Source organism: Triticum urartu, chromosome 2A (assembly GCF_056163025.1).
Source record: "Triticum urartu cultivar PI428250 chromosome 2A, HENAU_Tu73, whole genome shotgun sequence".
In the NCBI taxonomy this organism is placed as follows: Eukaryota; Viridiplantae; Streptophyta; class Magnoliopsida; order Poales; family Poaceae; genus Triticum; species Triticum urartu.
Window position 1 is genome coordinate 104,291,288 of NC_141874.1, and position 26,663 is coordinate 104,317,950.

The 26,663-nt window shown below is 44.9% G+C and overlaps 1 protein-coding gene across 1 annotated transcript; it reads left to right on the forward strand.

Annotated features, from left to right (window-relative positions):
• The first annotated feature begins 12,653 nt into the window (after positions 1–12,653).
• On the forward strand, positions 12,654–14,263 carry LOC125541156 (peroxidase 2). The gene is made up of 2 exons (XM_048704625.2): positions 12,654–13,202; positions 13,305–14,263. The coding sequence occupies exons 1-2, from the start codon at positions 12,687–12,689 to the stop codon at positions 14,088–14,090; spliced, it is 1,302 nt and encodes a 433-aa protein (XP_048560582.1). The 5' UTR covers positions 12,654–12,686; the 3' UTR covers positions 14,091–14,263.
• The last annotated feature ends 12,400 nt before the right edge of the window (positions 14,264–26,663 follow it).

Genomic DNA, 26,663 nt, shown 5'->3' on the forward strand with positions numbered 1-26,663 from the left:
CAATATTCTCGGTCCCACCGAGATATGCAATCGGTCCCACCGAGATTGCAATGTAAACTCAGTGTTTCCCCTTTGTAACTTTTCGGTCTCACCGAGTTCCACTCGGTCCCACCGAAAGAGCAAATCGGTCCCACCGAGTTTGCCTGACCAACTCTCTGGTTAGCCAATTACCAAATTCGGTCTCACCGAGTTTGTGTAATCGGTCTCACCGAGATTACGTTATGCCCAAACCCTAACCGAATCGGTCCTACCGAGTTGCATGTTAGTCCCACCGAAATTCCTAACGGTCACTAGGTTTACTACTTCGGTCAGACCGAGTTTATTTATCCGGTCCCACCGAGATTGGTAAATTGTGTGTAACGGTTGGATTTTGTGTGGAGGCTATATATACCCCTCCACCTCCTTCTCATTCGATGAGAGAGCCATCAGAACACACACATCATTCCTACTCATATGTTCTGAGAGAAAACCACCTACTCATGTGTTGAGACCAAGACATTCCATTCCTACCATATGAATCATGATCTCTAGCCTTCCCAAGTTGCTTTCCACTCAAATCTTCTTTCCACCAAATCCAAATCCTATGAGAGAGAGTTGAGTGTTGGGGAGACTATCATTTGAAGCACAAGAGCAAGGAGTTCATTACCTACACACCATTTGTTACTTATTGGAGAGTGGTGTCTCCTAGATTGGCTAGGTGTCACTTGGGAGCATCCGACAAGATTGTGGAGTTGAACCAAGGAGTTTGTAAGGGCAAGGAGATCGCCTACTTCGTGAAGATCTACCGCTAGTGAGGCAAGTCCTTCGTGGGCGATGGCCATGGTGGGATAGACAAGGTTGCTTCTTCGTGGACCCTTTGTGGGTGGTTGCTTCTTCGTGGACCCTTCGTGGGTGGAGCCCTGTGTGGACTCGCGCAATCTTTACCCTTGGGTGGAGCCCTGTGTGGACTCGCGCAACCGTTACCCTTCGTGGGTTGAAGTCTCCATCAACGTGGATGTAGGATAGCAATACCTATCCGAACCACGGGAAAAACATCCGTGTCTCCAATTGCGTTTGATCTCTCAAAACCCTTCCCTTTACATTCTTGCAAGTTGCATGCTTTACATTCCGCTGCTCATATACTCTTTGCATGCTTGCTTGATATGTATTGTGTGTGTTGAAATTGTGCCTAAACTCCACTTAAACCGAAAAAGCTTAAAAATTGCAACTTTAGCACAAAGTGTCTAATCACCCCCCTCTAGACACATCTACTTCTAGATCCTACAAGTGGTATCAGAGCTTTGGTCTCCATTGCCTTGGTTTAATCACCATTGGAGGAAGATGGATGTGTCTACTCTAGGGAGTCTTAGACATAGAGTGCCTATTCTTGATGGAAAGTATTTTCATGAGTGGAAAAATGAGATGCTTGTAATCTTCAATCAATATCATTTGAACAAGTATATTGCTAGCCCTTGTGCACCCCATATTGATCCCTTGCATCCTACCCTAGATGAAGATATTGACATGATTCGCAATCTTAGAACTATTGAGCTTATCATTAGAGGATTGCCCAAAAATCTGATTGCTAGTTTGCCTACTCAAAATTGCGCCTATACTATATGGAAATTTCTTGAGGAAAGGTTTCCCAATCATTCCTTGAAAACTTTGGATGAAATTCTCCATAAATCTATTGCCTTGAGTAAGATGAACTCTAGTGATCCTAGTTTTGGTAAATGTCTTCTTGAACTTGCCAATCTTAAGCATGCTAAAGGAGATGTTGGAATCATTAATGATATCATATTCAAAGCTATGAGAATTCATAAAAGTAACCACTTTGATCATTTATCTAATGAATTGCCCTCTCTAGGAAATGATGAGTCACAAGATCATGATGAACATGAATATTATGATGATGATGATAGTGACTTCGATCTCGATGATGCAATGAGACATTTTGGTCTTATGGCAAATCTTCAGGGATATGAATCAGGAGGAAAGGAATGGGTTCTTGATAGTGGATGTACTGATCATATGACCGGAGATGAAGAGATGTTTCGTGAGCTTGCTGAAAACAACGGCCCTCGAAAATATGTCACCTTTGGTGATAATTCAAAGGGTAAAGTGGTTGGCTTTGGTAAGGTGGCCATCTCACATGATAGTTCCATTCAAAATGTCATGCTCGTTGAATCTCTTGGCTACAACTTACTTTCAGTATCTAGACTTGCTGATTTCGGTTTGAATGTCCTATTTACTGAGGTAGATTGCCAAGTATTTCGTCGAGACAATCATAAAATGGTCTTTACGGGTATGCATAGAGGTGATCTTTATATTGTCGATTTCTCTAAAAAGGCACAACCTAAAACTTGCTTTGTTTCTAAATCCTCAAAAGGTTGGTTGTGGCATAGACGACTAGGTCACGTTGGCATGAGAAACCTTGATAAGCTTATTAAAGGAAATCATATCCTTGGAGTTAACGATGTCATATTTGATAAGGATAGACTTTGCAGTGCTTGTCAAGCAGGTAAACAGGTTGGAGGAAGACATCCCGTGAAGAACATCATGACCACAAGGAGGCCACTCGAGCTACTTCACATGGATCTTTTTGGTCCCAACGCCTACAAGAGTCTCGGTGGAAATTCTTTTGGTCTAGTTATAGTTGATGACTTTTCAAGATTTACGTGGGTGTTCTTTCTTAATGACAAGTCGCAGGTCCAGAAGATCTTCAGAAACTTCGCTAGGAAAGCCCAAAATCAGTTTGATGTGAAGATCAAGAAGGTTCGGAGTGACAACGGAACGGAGTTCAAGAACGCAAATGTGGACACCTTTCTTGACGAAGAAGGGATTTCACACGAGTTCTTGGCCACATACACACCTCAACAAAATGGAGTTGTTGAGAGGAAGAACCGGATGCTCATCGAAATGGCAAGAACGATGCTTGATGAATACAAGACGCCAAAGCACTTTTGGGCAGAAGCGGTCGAGACAGCTTGTCACGCAACAAATCGCTTATATCTTCACAAGCTACTCGGCAAGACGGCATACGAGCTTCTCACCGGTAACAAACCCCAAGTTGGATACTTTAGAGTATTCGGCTCAAAGTGCTACATTCTTGATAAGCATCGTCGTTCAAAGTTTGCTCCTAAATCTCATGAAGGTTTTCTACTTGGTTATGGATCAAACTCTCACACTTACCGTGTCTACAACAATTTCACCCGAAAGGTTGAAGAGACGGTAGATGTGAAGTTTGATGAATCTAATGGCTCGCAAGTAGAGCAACTGCCAATTGATGTAGGAGACAAAGACCCTTCAGAAGCAATTCGAGACTTGTCCATTGGCAAAATTCGTCCAACGGAGGTGGAGGAGAGTACTTCATCCGTCCAAGTGGAAGCTTCTACTTCACGACAAGGTGAACCAAGAATCGACACGGAAGCATCCACAAGTGGGACACATCAAGATGAAGAAAACGAGGAAATACGTCAAGATGAACATCAACAACCTCCTTCTCCACCACGACAAGAGAACGACGACATCAACAATGAAGAAGGCCAAGAAGAAGAACAAGATGAAGAAGATGTTCAACAAAGACCCAAGCAAAAGCTCTCACGAGTTCGAGCAAGAATTGCCAAAGATCATCCCGTCGAGCAAATCCTCAATGATATACAAACCGGGAGAATCACACGCTCAAAAACTCGTTTAGCTAACTTTTGTGAAAACTATTCATTCATCTCTAGCATTGAACCAATGAAGGTTGAAGAAGCATTGGAAGATCCGGATTGGATAAACGCTATGCATGAAGAGCTACATAATTTTGAGACAAACCAAGTTTGGATATTGGTTGAGAAGCCCGACAACAACCACAACATCATTGGTACCAAATGGGTGTTTCGCAACAAGCAAGATGAAGATGGACAAGTGGTCCGCAACAAAGCACGTCTCGTCGCCCAAGAATACACACAAGTCGAAGGTATGGACTATGGTGAGACGTATGCTCCCGTTGCTAGACTTGAGTCCATTCACATCTTACTTGCCTATGCTAATCACCATAATATCACCTTGTACCAAATGGACATTAAAAGTGCTTTTCTAAATGGAGAAATAGAGGAGGAAGTTTATGTCAAACAACCTCCCGGCTTTGTCAATCCTAAGAAACCAAATCATGTTTACAAACTTCACAAAGCTCTTTATGGTCTTAAACAGGCTCCTAGAGCATGGTATAAATGCTTGACCAAGTTCCTTACTACAAGTGGTTTTGAAATTGGTAAAATTGACTCTACTCTTTTTACTAAAAGGGTTAATGGAGAACTATTTGTATGCCAAATTTATGTTGATGACATCATATTTGGTTCAACTAACCCTCTCTTTAGTGAAAAGTTTGGAAAGCTAATGTCAGAGAAGTTTGAGATGTCTATGATGAGTGAACTCAAATTATTTCTTGGGTTGCAAATCAAGCAAACTAAGGAAGGTACATTTGTCTCTCAAACAAAGTACACCAAGGACTTATTCAAGAAGTTCAATATGCAAGAATGCAAAGGTATGTCTACACCCATGCCTACTAGTGGACATAATGATTTAACCAAAGATGGTGAACCAGTTGATCAAAAGGTTTATCGCTCTATGATTGGTTCATTGTTATATCTATGTGCTTCACGTCCCGATATTATGCTAAGTGTATGCATGTGTGCACGATATCAAGCTGCTCCTAAAGATTGTCATCTTAAGGCTGTGAAAAGGATAGTGAGATATTTAATCCATACACCAAATTTTGGCATTTGGTATCCTAAGAGGTCTTCCTTTGATCTTGTTGGCTATTCCGACTCGGATTATGCCGGAGACAAGGTTGATAGAAAGTCCACTTCGGGTACTTGTCAATTTCTTGGTAGATCTCTTGTGTCTTGGTCTTCCAAGAAACAAAACTCGGTATCCTTATCCACCGCCGAAGCTGAATACATTGCCGTTGGTTCATGTTGCGCTCAATTACTTTGGATGACTCAAACTCTTAAAGATTATGGGATTTATGTGAAACATGTTCCACTGCTTTGTGATAATGAAAGTGCTATCAAAATTGGTCATAATCCTGTACAACATTCTCGAACTAAGCATATTGAAGTTCGTCATCATTTCATTCGAGATCATGTTGCTAAGGGTGACATCAATCTTAAGCATGTTCGCACCGATAAGCAATTAGCGAATATATTCACTAAACCGCTTGATGAGAAAGTGTTTTGCAGGTTGAGAGGAGAATTGAACATCATTGATGCTTCGAACTTGGAGTAGAAACTCCATTGGATACATGCAAGACATGAGCTTATGACTAATCCATGATATATCTCTTATGATAACTATCTTATGTCTTGGATATATTTGTACCTTGCATGTTGTCTAACCCATGTAGGTGCTTGGTTGAATCTAATTCCATAAGATTGCGACTCACTCACATCTTGAGCAATCTCTACATCACCAAGACTCTACACAATGGTGGTTGAAGACAAGGAAGCACAAAACCATTCAAACATATCCTTTGACAAATTCTATGTTGAGTTTCATGATTGTCATTTTTGGATACACAAGTGCTCTTCCTTGCAAAGAACTAACCCATGTAGGTAGATGAACTCAAACTCCAAGTGGTGCTCCCAACTCTTGATGAGCTACATCAACCTTGAGCACCCACACAAGTTCAACTACATGAACAAGAACCACACCACCACCCAAGGTATGTTATTCCATCTTAGAGAAGCTTTACTCCAAGACATGAGTCAAAGCAACTTAACAAGATGAGAATACAACAAAATGCTTAAACGAAAAATGGTAACCCCATTTTGAGCTTAAACGATGAGTATGACCTATGATCAAGTGTCCTCACTTGACTCCTAAGTCAATATACTCTAACATAGGTGACTATGTCACCGCCCAACTCTAGGTGAAGTTCTCTTGTGTTCTTTTCTGAGTTATTGCATTTGTTCCTTGCATATTTGTTTCCTTCTCTCTCACACACTTCATGTAGAAACTTTCACTTTTTTTTGAAATTGATGTCAAAGGGGGAGAGAGAGATCACATCAAAGCTTGTAGGAGAGAAAGATCACATCAAGGGAGAGAAACAGTCTCAAGGACCAAACCTACAAGAGAGAAAGTATTAAGGGGGAGAGAAAGTCTCAAGGATCCCAGATGTTGTTAAGGGGGGGAGAGAGATTTCCAGGGAGAGAAAACACTCGAGGATCTCAAATGCTTGATGCTCAAGAGGAGAGATGCCACATGTCTTTTTGGGGGAAAGACATGTTCATATGAACTCATTTGAATTTAGTTCTACTCAGCTCTGATTTTCTGTTTCCTATCTTCTCCCAATATCCCATGTAAGATTCAGGGGGAGCAAGACACCTAAGGAAAAGAAATCAGTCAAATTCATTGCATATCTTTATTCTTGGGGACATGTTGAATCCAATGTGGTACCTTGTACTCACTCTCTACATGTCATCCCAGTCTTGGTATTCTTGTGGTTTCTTTTGTTTAATTTGGCTAGTGGACATACCTGTGTTATCTAACCTTGTTTGTGCAGGTTCATTCCATCCTAAGCCAACTCGAGACCACAAGGTAAGTATATGCATCAAAATCATGAGTATGAGGAGTTCTTGCTTATGTACATACTGTTTGCAAGAAGGACTCATGAGCATGAAGGTATTTTCCTTGATAATCTTTTGCTCTGATGCATATGGCCAAGATACATGTAACACATTGCCTACTCTGTCATGCTTATGCTCTCACATGCCTCTATATTTCATATTTACATGAGTGCATACATGTAGGGGGAGCCTATGCTTGCTACATGTTCTTCCAAAGCTTTACTTGTTGTTCTTTATATCTTTATCTAAAGCTTTGATGTATGTTGCCATCAATTACCAAAAAGGGGGAGATTGAAAGCACAAGTGCTCCCTAGGTGGTTTTGATAATTGATGACAACATATCTCTTGTTGGACTAACACTTCTATCTAGCATGTTTCAGATAAGTTCAGCAATGGAGTAGCATGGACTAAAGGTTGTGGGAACTCCTTCAAGATGCTAAGGACAAGGGATTGGCTAAAGCTTCAAGCTCAAGACTCTTCACTTTTACATTTTAGTGATCCAAGATCACATTGAGTCCACAGGAAAAGCCAATACTATCAAGGAGGGATGAGGTGTTGCTTAATGAGCCTCTTGCTTCATGTGCTTAATGATATGCTCCAAAATCCTCAACTACTTTCCCATATCCACATATGACCTAAACCCTAAGCCAAACTCGGTCCTACCGATTCTTCCTATCCGGCGCCACCGAGTTTCACTTGTCATTAGCCACTGCCAAACCCTAGCAATTCGGTTCTATCGATAAGGATCTCGGTCTCACCGAGATGGGCTTGCAAACTCTCTGTTACCCATTGCAATATTCTCGGTCCCACCGAGATATGCAATCGGTCCCACCGAGATTGCAATGTAAACTCAGTGTTTCCCCTTTGTAACTTTTCGGTCTCACCGAGTTCCACTCGGTCCCACCGAAAGAGCAAATCGGTCCCACCGAGTTTTCCTGACCAACTCTCTGGTTAGCCAATTACCAAATTCGGTCTCACCGAGTTTGTGTAATCGGTCTCACCGAGATTACGTTATGCCCAAACCCTAACCGAATCGGTCCTACCGAGTTGCATGTCAGTCCCACCGAAATTCCTAACGGTCACTAGGTTTACTACTTCGGTCAGACCGAGTTTATTTATCCGGTCCCACCGAGATTGGTAAATTGTGTGTAACGGTTGGATTTTGTGTGGAGGCTATATATACCCCTCCACCTCCTTCTCATTCGATGAGAGAGCCATTAGAACACACACACCATTCCTACTCATATGTTCTGAGAGAAACCACCTACTCATGTGTTGAGACCAAGACATTCCATTCCTACCATATGAATCTTGATCTCTAGCCTTCCCAAGTTGCTTTCCACTCAAATCTTCTTTCCACCAAATCCAAATCCTATGAGAGAGAGTTGATTGTTGGGGAGACTATCATTTGAAGCACAAGAGCAAGGAGTTCATTACCTACACACCATTTGTTACTTCTTGGAGAGTGGTGTCTCCTAGATTGGCTAGGTGTCACTTGGGAGCCTCCGACAAGATTGTGGATTTGAACCAAGGAGTTTGTAAGGGCAAGGAGATCGCCTACTTCGTGAAGATCTACCGCTAGTGAGGCAAGTCCTTCGTGGGCGATGGCCATGGTGGGATAGACAAGGTTGCTTCTTCGTGGACCCTTTGTGGGTGGTTGCTTCTTCGTGGACCCTTCGTGGGTGGAGCCCTGTGTGGACTCGCGCAATCTTTACCCTTGGGTGGAGCCCTGTGTGGACTCGCGCAACCGTTACCCTTCGTGGGTTGAAGTCTCCATCAACGTGGATGTAGGATAGCACCACCTATCCAAACCACGGGAAAAACATCCGTGTCTCCAATTGCGTTTGATATCTCGAAACCCTTCCCTTTACATTCTTGCAAGTTGCATGCTTTACATTCCGCTGCTCATATACTCTTTGCATGCTTGCTTGATATGTATTGTGTGTGTTGAAATTGTGCCTAAACTCCACTTAAACCGAAAAAGCTTAAAAATTGCAACTTTAGCACAAAGTGTCTAATCACCCCCCTCTAGACACATCTACTTCTAGATCCCACAACATCATTCTCTAATGATATGATCCTGTTCATCAAATGACAACACATGTCTATGGTCAGGAAACTTAACCATCTTTGATTAATGAGCTAGTCAAGTAGATGCATACTAGGGACACTCTTGTTTTGTCTATGTATTCACACATGTACTAAGTTTCCGGTTAATACAATTCTAGCATGAATAATAAACATTTATCATGATATAAGGAAATATAAATAACAACTTTATTATTGCCTCTTGGTCATATTTCCTTCAAGAGCTCATCGGAGACACATGTGATAAGCAATCCGAACAATTCAAAAAAGGACAAAATTGTTGAATGTTTCCTCGGTGTTATTGCCTTCCGTGAAGAGGGTCACACTCTGGAGCTGTGTATTGGGTGTTTAAGTCTCTCACCACACTTTCTGACATGTATGAGGTCACAATGAAGTTTTGGTTGGATTGCTAGCCAACGAAGACCCCCGAGCAGTCTAATCTTGACCCGTCTGACCGCGAGTTATAGGGCATTGACCGGCAATGGACGGTGTTCCAGCAATGGACTTTTCTACCTAGTTGTGCTAGGTTAGCCCATAAGAACATGAAAAACAAAGTTTGATCCCAAGTCATCACAAGATATCCTCCGGGCTACATGTGGTGGCAGTTTCCCGCCCTAAGTGCAGGCGGTTCTGCCGCCTGTGAAGGGGGCACACTCCGGAGCTGTGTATTAGGTGTTTAACCCCCCCCCCCCCCCGCCCCACCACCACCACACTTTAAGATATGTATGAGGACACAATACAAGTTTTCTTGTTACCCTCCGAAGATCCCGAAGTGGCCTAACCCTGGCCCGTTTCGCCGGGAAATATTTGGTTTTGACCGACGACGAACGGCGTTATACGAATGGACTTTTCTACTTGGTTGTGATAGGTTAGCCCATAGGGACACAAAAAATAAAGTTTGATCCAAAGTTATCACAAGATTCCCTTTGGGTTACCCGTGGCGGCAGTTTCCTACTCGATCTAAGTACATGCATTAGTGCCGTCTATGAAGCGGGTCACACTATAGACATGTATTACGACACTTTTAGACATGTATTACGACACTTTTAGACATGTTTTACGACACAACACAAGTTTTGGTGGGATTGCTACCCTCCAAAGACCCCGGATGGGCCTAACCCTGTCTCGTTTGACCAAGAGATCTAGGGCTTCGACCGGCGATGAACAACGTTTCACCAACAGACTTTTCTACATGGTTGCTAGCCCATAGGAATGTCAAAAACAAGTTAGAGCCCAAGTTATCAAAAGATTCCTTCCGGGTTACCCATGGTGGTAGTTCCCCCTCTAAGTGTCGAACCTCTGTGAGTTGCAACTCATGTGTAAAAACATTATTTTTCTAATCCTTGAAACTTGCTGATGCAAATAGATATAAAATTTGTCTCATTTTGCCAAGGAATGGAAAATATACTAGAAAGTCAAAACAAGAATTTCTTTTCTGCAAATTTGAAGCAAACATGATTTTAGTTTGTTCAAATTTGAAAGCATAGTATACCAATAGAATCCTTTCAAGGTTCTGATCAAAAAATACAAAATTTGTCAATATCCATGCAAGTATGAATTACTTGTGATTTTGGTAAAGTATAAGGACCTATTTGCAAAAGCACATGATGTTGTATTTTTAACATATTCAGAAACATAAACAAAGTGGATATTATTAATCAATGAAAAATTTAGTCCCAGTTTGATATATATTTGTATATGGTTAAGTTTAGATAAGTCAGATTTGAATTAAAAGATTAAAAAATAAGAAATGATTTAAAATTTTAAAATAAAATAGGATAAAAACTATGCCGGCGGCTGCCGTCAGGGCCGTCAGCATACATATGACAACGTCAGCCGTCCGTCGGCTACATGCCGATATGCCGACGTCCATAGATATGTCGACGGTCTCCCTCTGCGTAGTGAATATATGTCGATGACCAGTTCTTTGCCGACAGTGAAGAGGCGAAAAAGGCGGCGATTTAGTGATCAAATACAGAATGAACGACACAAAATCACACCCATAAACGCAAGATAGACTAAGATATTTAACATAGATAGCTCACGCAAATTATGGAGAACAATTATGTTGGAATTCAACTAATGACGCAGAGGTTGTATAGTATTATGAGGAGATGATTCAAACATTAGGTCAGATGAAGATGGGGTGGGCGAAACCTGTTGTACTCCACTCTTGCTTGCTTCCTTCTCGAATAGAGGACGCTTCTACAAGGTCAACATCAGGCCACAATTGCAGGTGAAGTAGGGTCAAATCTCGCTAGAGATAAACACAATGACTATGCACTTTGCAAGGTCCTCCGCGAGCAGCTGATGGGCTAGTCCCCACGAGGCCTATGGGCGGAACGACGCCCCGCGATGTGGAGCAGGGACAGTCTGGCAGGGGAGAGAGCCGGGACAGCGAGGAGAACGATGAGGATGGCGTTGAGGAGGGACGATGCGTGAGAGATGGGTATTGATGTGAGATGAGTTGGCTTCGGGCAATTATTTCAGGATAGGGAGTGATTATGAAGCCATGGGCGTGAAAATTGATTACTCTAAAAATTTGGCACAACAATTTCAAAGCATATCTTGGCAGTGAGATCGAATAGAATCGATGGCACGCGGTGCCTGTGAAGAATGCTCTTTATCACACATGTGAAGGGAAGCGTTTCACTTAACAGAGTGTGGGTCCAGCTTGTTTGTTAGGAGAAAATAATAAAATAGCTGAAATTAGTATGTAGCTCTAACAGCAGCAACATCATAAAGTTCTAATGACAATGAGGCTCCAGGAAATCATCTAACAAAGGTATAGCAGCGTATAATCATGTAGCGTGCCATATCTCATTATGCACAAAGATAGCTTTAACATATTCTTTGGAGTCAACACGGTTCACTCACAGACGCAAGCTGTTGTATGTCAGCCTGCGTATGTTATCCTACTATAGCTAGCTTGCAAATGAAATTAGGGTTGTATTTGTAGTATTAGTAATTAACAGAACAGGGATATCTCAACTTCTACTGTACGTAGTTTATTACAAGTAGGCGGTTTTCTTTTTTGCGGCACAAGTAGGATGGATATATAATGATGAAAACAATTGCAGTTGCACCACCCGTTGGTCAGGTACGAGCACATGACAACTCCGAACATTTTCGACGTTAAATTTAGTTACACAACGATGACAACCTTAGTTAGCAAGCATGACAACATCGTGCTTCAGTTTATTTTTTACAGGAACTTACCATGTGTCGTTGAAATTAAAATTGCTATCAAAAATCGTCAGAGCCCGACTGCCATGCACCTGGTCATGTGGACTTATCATTTGGGTCGTAATATACCCGTCGGGTTGATTTGCTTAGCTTACTGACGCTGCCACCGCGTCATGCATATCTACGTAGTTTATTATAAGTAGGATACATTTTTTTGCCGCACAAGTAGGAGGGATAGATAATGATGAAAAAAATTGCAGTTGCATCACTCGTTTGTCAGGTACGAGCACATGACAACTGCAAACATTTTCGATGTTAAATTTAGTTACGCGAGGATGATAACTTTAGTTGGCAAGTATGATAACTTCATATTTCAGTTTATTTTTGCCAGAAACTTACCATGTGTCGCTAAAATTGGAATTGCCATAGAAAAACGTCAGCGCCGGAGTAACACGCACCTGATCATGTGGACTTATCATTTTTTTTTTGCGGGGGATGTGGACTTATCATTTGGGTCGTAATATTCAGCCGGGTTGATTTGCTTAGCTGCCAGACGCATATATGCAATGGATCATGGCCACGTAGTCGCTACCAAGCTTACTGCCGCTGCCACCGCGTCACGCGTATCATCAACTTTGCAGTGTGGCCACCACGTTGCCGGCCGGCCGGCAGCTGGTTGACTCACAAACGTGCGCTCCAAACGCTACCATGCATGCGATTTCTCCTGTACGTGACTATAAATACAGATGCGAAACAACAGGTTTTCTTCATTCTATCTTCCCTCGATCGAGCAAGAGTAGCTGACACGAGCAGAGGAAGATGGCCAAGCTTGCCCTTCTCGCCGTGCTCGCCGTACTCGGTTCCGTGGCTTGCCAAGGATCCGACTACGGCTACACCTATCCCAAGCCCGACCCCACTCCCATCATACCCTCGCCCCCACCACCGGCGACTCCTTCGTCGAGCCCTTCCCCATCTCCACCAGCTACTCCTCCGCCCAGCCCTAGCCCTGGCTCTACCCCGGGCTATCCCACCCCCACTCCCACCATGCCGGCCACGCCCCCACCGGTTTCTCCTCCGACGAGTCCTACCCCACCTCCTACTCTCTCCCCGAGCCCTTCTCCTACCCCGGTCTATCCCAGCCCCACTCCCACCACACCCGCGCCCCCACCGGCTTCTACCTCTACCCAGCCTCCACCTGCCACTGGGCTCAAGGTCGGCTACTACAATGACAAGTGCCCTGACGCGGAGAAGATCGTGCTGGACGCCGTGCGCAACGCCACCGCCGGCGTGAAGGCCGGGCTCATCCGTCTCTTCTTCCACGACTGCTTTGTCCAGGTACACATACATTCAGACGCAAGTGAAGTTTGAGAGATTGATATACGCCTATAGTTGTGCACTGCACGATTGAGAAGCTAACTATGGTATCGTTGCTTTCAGGGTTGTGATGCCTCTGTCCTCCTGAACAAGGTCGCTGGCAAGCCTGAACCGGAGATGCTCGGTATCCCAAACTTGAGCCTGCGTGGCTTCGAAGTGATAGAGGCGGCCAAGAAGAAGATCGAGGAAAAATGTCCTGGTGTCGTCTCCTGCGCCGACATCGTCGCCTTCGCAGGCCGTGACGCCAGCAAGTTACTCAGCGGCTACAAAATAAACTTCAGCATGCCGGCCGGCCGCTATGACGGATTGGTGTCCCTCAAAGATGAGACCCTCCCGAACCTTCCCCCACCTTTCGCCAACCTGACTATCCTCACACAAATGTTCGCCAAGAAGGGACTCAGCCAAACCGACATGGTTGCACTTTCCGGCGCGCACAGCATCGGCCGCTCGCACTGCTCCTCCTTCCGTGACCGTCTCCAGCCGCCGGCCAAGGACAACTCCACCACATCGATGGACGCCACCTACGCTGGGAAGCTGACTCAGGACTGCCCCGCCGGTAGTGATCCAACGGTGCCGCAGGACTACAAGACCCCCGACGTGCTGGACAGCCAGTACTACAGGAACGTGATGGATCGCAAAGTGCTCTTCACCTCCGACGCAACGCTCATGACGTCACCAAAGACCAAGGAATTGGTGGAAAAGTACACTTGGTGGTTGATCGGAGATTTCTTGTGGTACAGACATTTCGAGGATGCCATGGTGAAAATGGGCAATATCGAGGTGAAGAACAGCACCAACGGCCAGATCAGGAAGAAATGCGGGTTCGTGAACGAGCCCTACACCGGTTGATGATCTCTCAAGGGTGGAGACTATATATTCAGTCGTGGTTTTTGCGTGTGCCTTCTGATCTTCCATTCTAGTTTATTTTCCACTAAGATTTTTGCTTGTCGGTTCATTTTATTCATTTGTGTTGTAATCTTTGTTGTGCCACTTAGCCAACTACGTACCGGCAATGCTTTTCACTGGGATTGATGAATTAATTTTTTTCTGATAATCATTATTTATCAATGGCAATATATATCTTCTCTGCTATAACATCCTTAGGTATGCATTATCCCTTCATGCAAAGGCACGATGCACAGCCTAAAGTGTGTATGGTCAACCGATCCTGACTGGATGCATACACTCTTTTTCTTTTGAGGGTAACAACAATTCTACTAAGTGCTCTATCAAAATCAGTTTGTATGAAGGCTCCCTACTTCTTCTTTTTTTTTGCGGGAAAAGTGAGAGCTTTATTGATTATTGAATAGTATTACAATCCATAGCCAAAAGACATTGGAGATTCTCATGTGCATCCTGTAACCACAGATCGGTATGATGCTCTGAGCGCAAAAATTTGGCTACAAAATCTGCAACACTATTCTGGGATCTATCTAACTTCATGATGGAAAGCTCCCGCTCCTCAACAAACACGGCCTTCAACTCTGACACCAGCTGGCCAATTCTTGATTTATCTTGCCCCTGAACGTTGACAAGTTTTATTAAGTTTGAGCAATCCGTTTGTAAGACGAAAGGCCTTGCAGCATATGTGCGTGCTATCATCACTCCTTCGACAGCAGCAAGTAACTCAGCTTCAAGGGAATCATCACATCATTGTATGTATTTGCATGATGCCAGTACCAAATCTCCTGTTGAGTCTCTAACAGCCACGCCTACTCCTGCATCCTTCTCCTTGGCGCTGAAGGCCCCATCCACTGATATAGCAAGGCAGCCCTCCGCCGGCACCGGCCACGGAGCGTGTACATCGGCCTTATTCTTGTGTACTGGCTGATCGTATCCACCATCAGCGATCCCTTTTCCTTTAATCGGGTCACGGCCATCTTTGCATTGAATCTGCAGCAGTGAGCTCATATAGCTGGCCAAGTAACTCCTCGTTACATGCACTGGTGGTACTGGTTTTTCATGGAGTTGATCATTTCTCAACTGCGAGTTCCTCCATATTAGCATGATCACGTTCTTCCTTACCCTTTCAACTGTTCGGGCTAGGAGATCAAGCAACCACTCCGGCCCAGAATTAAAGAGTTCTTCCCGGTCCGGTAGTTCCCAATCCTCCCTCATAGCCTCCCACACTGTGTGCGCCCTCGGGAATGTTACTACAACATGAAACGAGTCTTCCACCTCACTACCACATCTGAGACAAATGTCATTTTCATCCAGATGACGGTCCTTCTTCAATTGTCTTGTGGGGAGTCCTTCCTTGATCAATTTCCAGGCACAAATCTTCATTTTTTGTGGCACCTGAATGTTCCAGAAAAGCTTCAGGATAGGTCTATCTCCCCTTGGTCTTGAGCTGCCACCTTGTGATCGCAGATTATCTTCGACTGCGAGGTGATACGCACTCCATACCGAGAACATACCATCCTTTGTTGGGTGCCACGCCACAAAGTCATCTCCTTGCCTCCTAGAAGGTCGTATCCCAAGAATGACGTCCGCATCTGCCGGTATAAAGAATTGACGGACCCTTCCTATGTTCCATGTCCCATCAGGCAGCAAGAAATCAACCACTCTTGTGTATCTACACACCCCTTTCTCAGACAATGGCCTTCTCGAAGCATCTCTAGGAAGCCATGGATCTCGCCAAACACGTACACTCTCCCCATCTCCTATTCTCCATATTATTCCTTTCTTCAGGAGTTCGAGGCCATATTCAATATCGCTCTCCATCCCGGGGATGCAGCACCACTAAACACTGTGTCAATTAAACTTCCATGGAGGTAGTATTTGGCTTTCATCAATCTTGAACACAGGCTGTCCGGTCTGTCCAGTAATCTCCATGCTTGCCTGGCTAGTAAAGCTTGGTTGAAAAGGCGCATATCCCGGAAGCCCAGTCCACCTTGATTCTTTGGGAGTAACAGTTTATCCCATGCAATCCAGTGAGTCTTGTGCTTCCCTTTTTCAACACCCCACCAATATCCTCTAATCAGATGATTCAGATCATCGCATATGACATAGGTAACTTGAATACGCTCATGACATATGTTGGAATAGATTGTGCGACGAATTTAATCAAAACTTCTTTTGCCGCACTTGACATCCATCGTTCCCCCCAATCAACTAACCTTTTAATAAGTTTGGCTTGAAGAGTCTCAAACCTACCTTTACTCATTCTTCCCTCCGTAACACGGAGACCCAAATATTTATCCTCAAACTGATTCTGGGTGATCTCTAGTATTTCCTTAATTTCATGCTTCTTAAACTCTGGACATGAGTCTCCAAATAAAATGCTACACTTGACCGGGTTGATGAGCTGCCAGTGCCAAGTGCATAACGATTTAGGATGCCTTTGACCACCCCTGCCTGATCTTCACTTGCCTTAAAAAACAATAACGTATCATCTGCAAATAGTAAGTGGGAAATCACCGGCGCTGTGGGACAGATGTTAACATGCGCAAGTTTTCTTGTATCCACCGCCTCCTGTATTAATGCCGAAAGGGAATCTGCAACAAAGAGGAACAAAAAGGGTGATAAAGGGTCCCCTTGGCGCAGCCCTCTCATCGGGGCAAACCGTTCCAGTAGCTTGCCATTGAATTTCACGGCGTAGCTCACTGTTGTGACACATTGCATAATCCACCCAATCCATCTCTCAGCAAAGCTCATTCTCCTCATAGCACTTCCCAAGAACCCCCAATCAACTCGATCATACGCCTTTGATAAGTCCAACTTGTAGGCACAACTGGTCCTTTCTGGTTTCCGTTCCTGTTGGATATGGTAGAAACACTCAAAGGCGATCAAAGCATTATCCGATATCAGCCGTCCTGGAACAAAGGCACTTTGGTGTTCGGATATAATCTCATCAAGCAAGGGACGTAGTCTATTTACTAAACACTTTGAGACTATCTTGTACAGTACATTGCATAATGATATTGGCCTGAAATCTTTCATAGTTTCTGGCGGATGCACTTTTGGGATCATCACTATACACGTCTCATTAACACCCGAAGGCATTTTTCCCTCATGGAAAAACTATTGTACAAGCGCCACAATTTCTTTTTCCATCGTTGCCCAATTACGTTGGTAGAAACGCGCCAAAAAATCATCTGGGCCTGGGGCCTTCAACGGGCCAATATGGAAGAGCGCACTACTAATTTTCTCCTCTAAAAAATCCTTTAATAAAAGTTCATTCATCTCTGAAGTAACCCTCCTTTTTACCAACGACAGAATTGAAGCTGGTCCAGAGTTGGATCTTTTGTATACAACTCCTTGAAATATGAAGATGCCATCCTCTCCATATCTAAAGGTACAGTACTCCAGTTCCCATCCTCCTTTTTCAGTTTCTTGATATAATTTTTTCGAGCCCTCCAAACCGCCTTCTGCTGAAAGTACAGAGTGTTTCAGTCACCTTCTTTCAACCAGCTAATACGCGATCGCTGAAGCCAAAGCATCTCCTCTCTGTATAGCATTTCATCCATACGCTGCATCTTCTCTCTAATGGCTTTCCGATCAGCATCCTCAGCTTGGAGCTGTGCTAGCTCTTTACGGAGAGACTCTAACTCCTTACGGATGTTGCCAAATTTTTCAGCACTCCACTTCAGATCTTGCATCACTTGTTTTAGGGATTGGGTAACATTCCCCAAGTTTCCTCCGGGCTGCACACGTTCCCAAGCATTGCTTATGATTTCACCTAACGCAGCCTCCCTCTCCCATGCTATCTCATACCGGTCCACATTACACCTAGGTTTCTGTTCCCACTCACGCCAATGCAGCATAATTGGGCAGTGGTCTGATCGTGATGAGACCAAGTGTTCCACTGCCGCCGATGGAAATAAATCTCTCCAAGATGTGTCTGCACATGCACGGTCCAGCCTAACATGCACATTATTCTCACCTGCTTGATGGTTGTCATATGTAAATGGGAAGCCCCGAAACCCCAAGTCCATCAGCTCACAAGTAGCTAACACATCTCTGAATGCTGACATTTGTGGTTCCGGTCGTGCACATCTTGACATGTGCTCATGCTGCCATAATGCCTCGTTGTAGTCCCTGATGACAACCCATGGATCATCACTACGAGATCGTAGGTTGTTTAGCAAGCTCCACATGAGATGTCTGTTCTCTACTCTTGGTTCACCATATACAAAGGTGGCACGCCATGGTGGGTCATTTGGTTTCTCCCGGACACAGACATCTATATAACGATTGCTCTTTCCACATATTTCCACATGCAAAGACTCGTGCCAAAACAACGCCAATCCGCCACTTCTTCCATCACTTCCCGCTCCTTCATATCCACGCAAACCCAATCGCCAACACAACTTCTCCATTTTCTCCTCTGATTGCTTAGTCTCACAAATGATGACCAGATTGGGGTTATGTGTCTTGCACAAGGCCAGTAGTTCTCGAACTGTCCGACGGTTCCACCCTCCCCGGCAGTTCCACGCAAGGGTACACATTAGGCCCGGCGGTCCTCCTTCTCGGAGGCCGCTGATGTTGCCAAGTCCATAATCTCATTTTCGTCAGCTTTATGTCTCTTGCTTCCCTATGAATTAACATCCTCCTCCTCTGCATTCTTACCCAACTCTGTTGGCAGTCCCATATTTCCAACTCCTTCCCTGCCGTCCGTTAGCAGCAGCAGATTTCCATTACCCCCAGGATTCTGTTCAGCAAACTCCAACTGGCGCTTCAAGGTACTGGCAGACGTCGAGGACAAGTTTTGGGGTTTGTCCGGGCTGGACGCTGTACTACGTAGATCCTCGTCCTTCTGCTGGCTGCTTGGACTATGACCCCATCGGTCACCTTCTCTGGCAGCGCCTCCCCTTGACGTCCTTCCTCCTCTACCCCTAGACCCAGCAGGCATCCACATGTCTTCCCTCCTGAATTCTGGCGCAATCAAAGATGAGAGGTATATGATCGCACTCTCGTCATGAATTCCATTACCGTGTTCCTTTGCAACGTGACCCACAAAGCCACAAACACCACAGAAAATTGGCATCTTCTCATATTCGAAGTTAAAATACACTTTGCGCTTCCTCAATGTCAAGGTAGCACACCTCGTTAATGGTTTTCGCACCTCCAAAGTCACTCGTACCCTAATGCCTCCACCCTGCCCTTTAACAAATCGCACATCCACACGTACCACCTCTCCTGCCTTGGTTGCTAGCTGACCTGCAATACTACCTGAGCGCATCTTCTCCTTCAACCCCATAACTCTCACCCATACTTGATAGGTAAAGAGCTCCACCTGACTAGCTTCCGACCAACCATCTAAGGTGCAAGCAACACCGGGCAGTTCCTGAATATCCAAGGTCCATCCTTCATGACTCATTCCCAATCCCCCAGGCATGTCAGTTGAACAGAGAACAAGTTGTCCTCGATTGCCCTAAACTACACTTCTTGGGCAAGATTCCATGCAGATCTCATTGTGCCGTAGAACGCTCCATGACTGAATCTTCGAGTGGTATGAACCCTCACGAGAGCCATGAATTCAACATCCTTTTCCAGCTCCTCTAAATCTTCCTCCAGCACCACATCTTCTTCCTCGTCTTCCCTAAGATTGAGGTACCGCAGCTGATCATTCAGGGAGTCAGCCGGGCCCCCACTTGCATCACCACCTCTTTTCCATCCGTCCTCCCCTCTCCGCATCCACCCTTAGATGTCGCCGAGTTTTCGTTCGCCATGTTAGGGCACATCAAGATTACGTAGGCTTGTTTCAATCTTACGATCACCCTTCTGTTGATTCGATTGGAAAAGACTCCGATCTAGACTCGATCAGGGGGCTGTTATCTCCTTGGCGACCGTCTTAGGAGGTGTTTGTTTCGTCAAATTCTGCCCGTCGCCTGTTTACAGTGTAAACGGATACCCTTACGGGCGTTTGGTGAGACACCTCCGTAATCACGTTCCTCTATAATCAGTTCCAGGTCAATTAACAAACAATACCCCCCACCCCCCACCGGTAGAGGGTTCCTTACCGCCCCCGACTCCGCTCTTCCTCGTGACTCGCTCCTCCCCTCGATTTGTCTGCACCGCCGCCTCCCTTCGAGTCCCACGCCGCTGCGCCGCCGCCCCGCCGCCTCCCTTCCAGTCCAGCGCCGCCGCGCCACCACCTCCCCTCGACCCCCTTCGACCCTCTCCTCCTGGTCCAGCCGCCGGGTTGACCTCACCACACCAGTCGCTAGGAACGACCACACCAGCCGCCTCCGATGCCGGTGAGGGTGGACCATTGAAGCCGCGTACGAGGAGCAGCAAGGCCCATCCGCCCATCTCCGGATCGATCTCTTCCTCCTCCGTCACTCTCCTACTGTAGATCTCAAGGTTAGGATTACTAATACATCTATTCTTGATCTTGAAGTACAAAAATATGCGTCCTTGATCTGTTCTTGATCTTGAAGTAAAAAAATATGCGTCCTTGATCTGTTCTTGATCTACTAATGATCTGTTATAGGTTGATGTATAGCATATATTTCCATCTGTTCTTGATCTTGAAGTAAAAAATGTGTTCTTGATCTATTAATGATTTGTTATAGGTTGATGTCTATTAATGATCTATTCTTGATCTGTTCTTGATCTTGAAGTAAAAAAAATATGTGTTCTTGATCTGTTCTTTTATCAGTGGATGACTAGTGGAGTATAATTGGTGGTCTGTCCTTTGTATTTTTCTGATGTGTTCTTGATCTCTCTAGTTAGGTAACTAGGCAAATAGATGAATTAGGTTGGCTGGTCACAAAAAGGAAGGAATGTGTCTTGTTCGATGCATGTTCGTGCTGTCAATTGGACCATCTTCTTTAGCTTTCTGGTGTGAAATCATATCCTGGTACTTGGAACTTTGCGTGACAGTAGATCGACGGTGATATCTACATGCATATCAACTAGATACGGGTTGACTGTTCCTGTAGTTTTCTGATATGCAATTTTCCTATCCATATGCAACAGTTGTATTTGTATATGACTTAATTAGGCTTCTGATGTGCAAGTTTTTTTGGATCCATTGTACCTTTGTTATATATAATACTATTGTTATATATTTGTCAAAAGTGTTGAAAAGCATGGAGTAGATCTCATCCTTTCCACCATATTTTAGTATATGTTCTTGCAGTATACACCATTATAGTCTGTGTTAGCTAAGAGAGTGATTTTCATTTCATTGGTCTTGCAGTATACACCATTTTCCTATTGTTATCTTTGTCAAAGTGTTGAAATGCATGGAGTAGGTTCCCACCTTTTCCTTCGTCAAAGTGTTGATGAGAAAGAACAATCATGTTATAGTTTCTCTTAATTTTTTTATTACTCGTTGTTGCTTGTGTGTTTCTTTATCCTCATTTTAACTCGTGCTTATCGGCAGATGAGAAAATAAGCAAGGTTCATCAGAAAATGGGATCGGTGGTGTGGCGTGGAAGATGAAGATCAATGGAAAAGCAAAGCTTCTTTGCAAGATTGTGAACTTGGCCTTTCTATTTATTCTATAATATAAAAACAATTTTAGGGACTAATTATGTAGTTTATTTCGAAGTGTCGTTGAATTCCGAGTTCATATCATTTTCATTTTAAAAATGTGTAATCTTTAAAGTGGAGCCAAATTCTGGTTAAAAGATGTCTTTGCATTGGATGAATGCAAAAATATTTCTAAATTATGTGCTTGTTTGATGCATTTGAAAGCCCATGCTGTGTTCTGTACGTGGAAAGGTACCTGTTACTGTGTCAAACCAAACACTGTTTAGGTACCTGTTTCCTTTACACTGTAGAACCAAACAAAATGAGGTTTGCCCAGTCCGGTGTTGTTACAGTCCGTAATCAGGTTCCATTTACATTTACGTTACCACTGGACGAAACAAACACCTCCTTAGAGGAATGAAACCCTAAAGGGTACGCGCCGTCATTAAGGCCCCCTACTTCTTACTCCTAAGCCAGCACATGGCTGGTTCCTCCCTTTTAAGTTTTTTACATCTGGCTTATTTTTGGTTTTATGTGTGAAACATCTTATCTTCTTCTTCTATCGGTGTCTAATACTGTTTGGTTCATCATGCATGTCTCTTTATTTTCCTCTCTGCCATGCACTCTATTAGAAATCCACATCTTTTGTTAGAAAACTCCGTTCTTATTATTTTATCATTTGTGCACTTTGGCCCATCCGAAATTGAGCAAGAAGCTTATGACTCTGTGAATCTGAAGATTGTCGGACTAGAAATAATAAGAATAAAAATGTCAACCACAAACAGAGATTCTATAAGCAGTTCAAATTTTTCAACAGACACAACGTGCTAGACTAGCACACTTGAGCACTTTTCCCGTGTTGTGCGAGAGGAATCGAAGAAGGGGAGGTATTTTGTGGAACATATAGTGATTTGAAAATGCAAGCATCTTTGTAATAATAAACCACCAATAGCGAATAGTGACTTATGTTCCATTCTTACCTTTCTTGATTTATTAGAACAGTTCTACCAATTCTAAGTGGTTCAGTATTTTTTTAAATCCCATTGGTCCAGAAAAGTGTAACTTACTTTTATGAAAATGCAACCTGCAACAGGGTTAACAAAAAAGCAAGTTCTTTTCCCCGAAAGGAGGATTACCACTAGCCTCTGCATCAAAATAATGCATGTAACCATCTTTATTAATTTATTCATCAAAGGCTGACAAAATAAATACAAAGATCAAACCAAAGCCACCTTCGAGGTGAACAAAGTTGCTACACCTACATACATAAAGATGTGCCCAGACTGCATGAATAGACAGGGGCGTCAAAAGCCGTCCGCTCGACAAGTTGAGAGTACCAACCGGTCTAGGCGTCCCTCAACGCGCACCGTATGTGCACGCTCTAGGGTCCGCCGCCGCCATCTTCCGCAGTCACATCTTCAGAGGGATCGTTGCATAGATCTTGCTAGGCTAGTCTGTCATGCATAGACAACTCTAGCAAAGCCTGAGCCCACACACCACGTGCCTCCATGCGCGAGCCACGTGCTCGCCGCCTCTGCTAGCGCCGTCTCTCCACGGGGACTACCACCTCCTCGACCGAGCGCCCCGCAGTTGCCATGGCATCGCGAGATGGGACGAATAGCCCCCCTGCCGCCAATGCCACTCGGGGTTCGCTCGGCGGTGGTAAGAGAGAGAGGTATGGATATGTACGTTCTGGCGGCAGCTAGGTTATGTCTGGGTCGCCCATGGGGGAAACAAAAAATCAAGTTACACGCATGAAAGTACACTTCTCCAAATCAATTATAATTTAAAAGGTAGCACTTGGTGAGAGAAAGAGGGCTAAGGCGATATTCCAAACCCTAGTTGCCTGTCACCGTTTCTTGTCTCACCCAGCACGAAGGACCGGTTTAGGGGCAATTTTCTTGGGAAGTCTTGGTGGGCTTCTGCAGTCGGAGAAGTTCGAGTGAAGGTCTTCATCAGGCGCTGTTCGATTCTGTCGTTGGTCAAGCTGGTGGAGGACAGACGAATCCATCGCGGCGGGCTTTTACGGTAGCCCGTCCTAGCTAGGATCGGGATCAACAAATGGCTATAGATGGCGACATGTTCTGTCTCAAACCCGGATTTGGCATACATCGCTGTGGGTAATTTATCTCAGGTTTTCTTTCGGGGATCTTCATGTTTGGTTTGGAGCAGCGCGACGACGATGGCACTTTTCCAGTTTCAGAATTATTGTTTTGTTGCCCTTCCCCCTCTTTCGTTGGTGTGCTTACCACTAGCGTAGGAAGTTTGACTAGCCGGTCTACCAGGATCCGGCCGGTTTGGATATTCGGAGGATCCATTTGGATTCGTCCAGCTTTCATGGTCTTCTGAGTTTCTATGCGCCCTAATTGGTGTTCTCTCTCCGGGCAGCGATCTACCCATCGGCGTCATCTGGTCGGGGGGGGAGAGGGGCGTGGCTACCTACCGTTGCCGCCATTGGGCAGACCACCGTTGCCGGCGTGGCCATGCCGGCACTAGCGGTTGCAGTCCGGAGGCGCTTGGCTAGCGGGAGCCGACTGAGGTGGGTAGTGAGCCGGAGGCCACAGCTGCGGCGCCATAGATAGTGGAGCAGGGGCACCGCAGGGCGGTGCAGTTGGTGTGTACCACGCGAGAGCGCAGCTGCTTCAGCTGGGTCTCCTCAAGAAGAAGGTACGCCACAACATTCTCCAAGGACGGCGTGATCAGCAGCGTGAGGTCGTCAATAAGACCGGTCATCAGCGTGGAGAGGAAGAGCTGTTGGGGAACGTAGTAATTCAAAAAAATTCCTACGATCATGCAAGATCTAACTAGGAGATGCATAGCAACAAGAGGGGAGAGTGTGTCCATGTACCCTCGTAGACCGAAAGCGGAAGCGTTATGTAACGCGGTTGATGTACTCGAATGTCTTCACGATCCAACCGGTCCAAGTATCGAACGTACGGCACCTCCGAGTTCAGCACACGTTTAGCACGATGACGTCCCTCGAGATCTTGATCCAATAGAGGGTCGAGGGAGAGTTCCATCAGCACGACAGAGTGGCGACGGTGTTCATGATGTGATCCGCGCAGGGCTTCGCCTAAGCACTACGACAATACGACCGGGTTGGTAAGCTGTGGAGGGGGGCACCGCACACAGCTAAGATATATCTTGGTGTGGCTTTGGGGTGCCCCGCGCCCTCGCATATAAAGGGGGGAGGAGGAGGTGGCCGGCCCATGGGGGGCACGCCAAGGGGGGAGTCCTACTTGGACTCCTAGTCCAAGTAGGATTCGGCCCCCTCCTTCCAACTAACGAAAAGGGGAAAGGGGAAAGGGGAAAGGGGGGAGAGGGAGAAGGAAAGGGGGCCGCTGATACGTCTCCAACGTATCTATAATTTTTGATTGTTCCATGCTATTATATTATATATTTTGGATGTTTATGGGCTTTATTAAACACTTTTATATTATTTTTGGGACTAACCTATTAACCCAGAGCCCAGTGCCAGTTTCTGTTTTTTTTATTGTTTTAGAGTATCGCAGAAAAGGAAAATCAAACGGAGTCCAATTGACCTAAAACTTCGCGGAACTTATTTTTGGACCAGAACAAGCCCACGGAGTATCAGATATGGACCAGGAGAGTCCCGGGCTGCCCACGAGGGTGGGGGCGCGCCCACCCCCCTGGGCGCGCCCCCCTGCCTCGTGGACAGCCCGGAGGTCCACCGACGTACTTCTTCCTCCCATATATACCCATATACCCTAAAAACATTGAGGAACAGAATAGATCGGGAGTTCCGTCGCCAGAAGTCTCAGTAGCCACCGAAAACCAATCTAAACCCGTTCTGGCACCCTGCCGGAGGGGGAATCCCTCTCCGGTGGCCATCTTCATCATCCATGTGCTCTGCATGACGAGGAGGGAGTAGTTCTCCCTCGGGGCTGAGGGTATGTACCAGTAGCTATGTTATTGATCTCTCTCTCTCTCTCGTGTTCTTGAGGTGGTACGATTTTGATGTATCGCGAGCTTTGCTATTATAGTTGGATCTTATGATGTTTCTCCCCCTCTACTCTCTTGTAATGGATTGAGTTTTCCCTTTGAAGTTATCTTATCGGATTGAGTCTTTAAGGATTTGAGAACACTTGATGTATGTCTTGCGTGGGATACCTGTGGTGACAATGGGGTATTCTATTGATCCACTTGATGTATGTTTTGGTGATCAACTTGCGGGTTCCTCCCATGAAACTATGCATACTGGTTGGCACACATTTTCGTCTTGACTCTCCGGTAGAATCTTTGGGGCACTCTTTGAAGTTCTTTGTGTTGGTTGAATAGATGAATCTGAGATTGTGTGATGCATATCGTATAATCATACCCACGGATACTTGAGGTGACATTGGAGTATCTAGGTGACATTAGGGTTTCGGTTGATTTGCGTCTTAAGGTGTTATTTTACTACGAACTCTAGGGCTGTTTGTGACACTTATAGGAATAGCCCAACAGATTGATCGAAAAGAATAACTTTGAGGTGGTTTCGTACCCTACCATAATCTCTGCGTTTGTTCTCCGCTATTAGTAACTTTGGAGTGATTCTTTGTTGCATGTCGAGGGATAGTTATATGATCTAATTATGTTATTATTGTTGAGAGAACTTGCACTAGTGAAAGTATTAACCCTAGGCCTTGTTTCAACACACAGCAATACCGTTTGTGCTCACTTTTATCATTAGTTACCTTGCTGTTTTTATATTTTCAGATTACAAAAACCTTTATCTACTATCCATATACCACTTGTATCACCATCTCTTCGCCGACCTAGTGCACCTATACAATTTACCATTGTATTGGATGTGTTGGGGACACAAGAGACTCTTTGTTATTTGGTTGCAGGGTTGCTTGAGAGAGACCATCTTCATCCTACGCCTCCTACGGATTGATAAACCTTAGGTCATCCACTTGAGGGAAATTTGCTACTGTCCTACAAACCTCTGCACTTGGAGGCCCAACAACGTCTACAAGAAGAAGGTTGTGTAGT